Genomic DNA, 2,152 nt, shown 5'->3' on the forward strand with positions numbered 1-2,152 from the left:
TCTTTACATATTTAATTCTTGTGACAAGACCTTTCATTCGTCATCAAGAACTGTGACCTTGACCTTAGAGTTGACAAACTTTCAAAAAAATTTAACCTTGACAATAATGTTTAAATGGTTAAGGTTAGGGCTTCCATACTTAACACATATAACCCTTGTGACATTTGACCTTTCTTAAGGTAGGATTCTTCTCATACTTCTTGTATTTAAAAATCAATAAAATTGTCACAGAATCAAAAAGAAAAATGCTAAACAAATTTTAATCCGTGATATATATTAACAAAATTGTATGATAAACAAGATACTCACACGAATTGTTGTTTTATTTTTATTTGTTTTTGCTTTTCAAAGATTATGCTGGTAAATGGAAATACCTGTTGACCGATGTTTTGCTCCATCTGCATTTCTGAAATTGTACTTTTCATATATATTTCATATACTTTTCATATATTTCATTAGGTAAGCCAAATATCTATAATGGATTAATTTAATTTGAACATTAAATGCCTTACCCTCGATCTGTTTCCACGTGAAAACTCCCATCTTGTCTCCGTATTTCTTCCAATTTTGACTGAGTATTTGTAATGAATTCAATTGCTCTGTTATCCGATTTTCGGAAAAATTCCAAAAGTACATCATAATTACCAGGAGACATCTTCCCCATTTTCTCAAGAATATCAAAATCGTCAACTACAGTTCTGTTACTTGGATATGGACGGTTTGTTATGTTTCCAATATATATTTTCCAACGTTGGAGGACAGGACCATCTCCAATAAAGTCTAAGAGTGTTGACAACAGATCCCAGTGTTCTTTACGTATGGCATCCATATATGAAACCTTTTAATAAAGACATACACTAATTCCGTTTTCATGGCAGTTTTCCCCTTTTTTGACGTCATACATATCCATAGCAAAAGGTAATAAGAACGACGTAGGGATTGAAAGGAAGCATACAAAATATTCTACCTTGACTAAATCAGTGAAACATTATGACGTCATAGTAGACGAGATGACGTCAATTTTAGAACACAAATTTTCGTAATAGAGATGCAATTTAAATTTAGAAAATTAATAAAAACATTAAAGAAAATAATTTGTAATATTAATTAAAATCTACCACCGATGACATCATATGTAAACATCAAGTAGCTTAGGAATTGATCAAATCGCGAGAATTTGTCTAAGATGTTATGTAAGGATACGTGAAATGGAGTTTAAAAAAACATCGTAAATATTATGTGAAATTCAATTGTAGTTATGTTAATTAAACAAGTATGCTTATATATTTTCATCGATAATATTCTCTTTCAGAGATATTCGTATCCTGCTCGGCCTTGTCATTTACAACAAAAATATAACGAACTTTATAACAAAAATAATACAACAATAAGGAATATATTTCAAAATATAAGAAAATATAAGTTTGTCTTGCTAAATACTTGGTGAGTGCTGCTAAGATCCCGATTTAAGGGGATGAAGGACCTTTAGCTGTCATTTAATTTTTTTCATATTTTGTATATATCTTATTTAGTATGTCCTACATACTATAAAGCAGACATATCAATAGGTTTCTAGACTTATTTCTGAGATATTCAGTGACAAATACCATACCCCACAGTGTCTGAAAGGAGTTTTTATTCTCCGTGTTTCTGGGTCCATTACTCGGTCGATAATTGAAATTTTTCACCATAGAAAAAAAAATATACCAGCGGAAATGTGTCTTTTAACATATTTTAGAGCATAAATAGAGTTAAAAATTCCAAAAAGCAAGATTCTTTTGTAACACCATATCTGTAGACGGAAATTTACGACTTTTTTAGGACAACTTAAACCTTCAAAAAATTAATTTGCAAAAAATCCTATCATTTAATATTTGAAAATTTTCGTCGAAGTTCAAGGTCGTCATTGTATTGATTAACTGTAAAAATATCGATTGGTGAAGCTGAGCTCAATATTGCAAAGTTAAACGAGTCATAATCATGAGAAAAACGTGTCATGTTTACATTTCTCGAGTACGGGAAAACCCAACTATGACGTCACACATTCCTGAAATAAGCGAAATAAGACAAACCCACAGAACTTTTCCGTCAACAACCATGTAAAAATATTATTTGCGTTCTAAAATTTACAAAATACCCTAGCATGTACATA

At 30.6% G+C, this 2,152-nt stretch overlaps 1 protein-coding gene across 1 annotated transcript; it reads right to left on the reverse strand.

Moving 5' to 3' along the window:
- Positions 1-305: 305 nt before the first annotated feature.
- LOC134272617 (uncharacterized) lies at positions 306-899 on the reverse strand. The gene is made up of 2 exons (XM_062754832.1): positions 513-899; positions 306-406 (listed from the first exon to the last, which is right to left on the reverse strand). The coding sequence occupies exons 1-2, from the start codon at positions 827-829 to the stop codon at positions 346-348; spliced, it is 378 nt and encodes a 125-aa protein (XP_062610816.1). The 5' UTR covers positions 830-899; the 3' UTR covers positions 306-345.
- Positions 900-2,152: the final 1,253 nt, after the last annotated feature.

Source organism: Saccostrea cucullata, unplaced genomic scaffold (genome assembly GCF_032062105.1).
Source record: "Saccostrea cucullata isolate Sc308-1 unplaced genomic scaffold, CSIRO_AGI_Scuc_v1 ctg7964, whole genome shotgun sequence".
Taxonomy (NCBI): Eukaryota; Metazoa; Mollusca; class Bivalvia; order Ostreida; family Ostreidae; genus Saccostrea; species Saccostrea cuccullata.

Excerpts from the sequence above, each read along its gene's own strand:
- LOC134272617 (XM_062754832.1), bottom strand. The coding sequence starts at position 829 with ATGGATGCCATACGTAAAGAACACTGGGATCTGTTGTCAACACTCTTA. Across the intron at positions 407-512 it reads CACGTGGAAACAGATCGAGG|AAATGCAGATGGAGCAAAAC; the intron begins GTAAGGCATTTA and ends GTACAATTTCAG.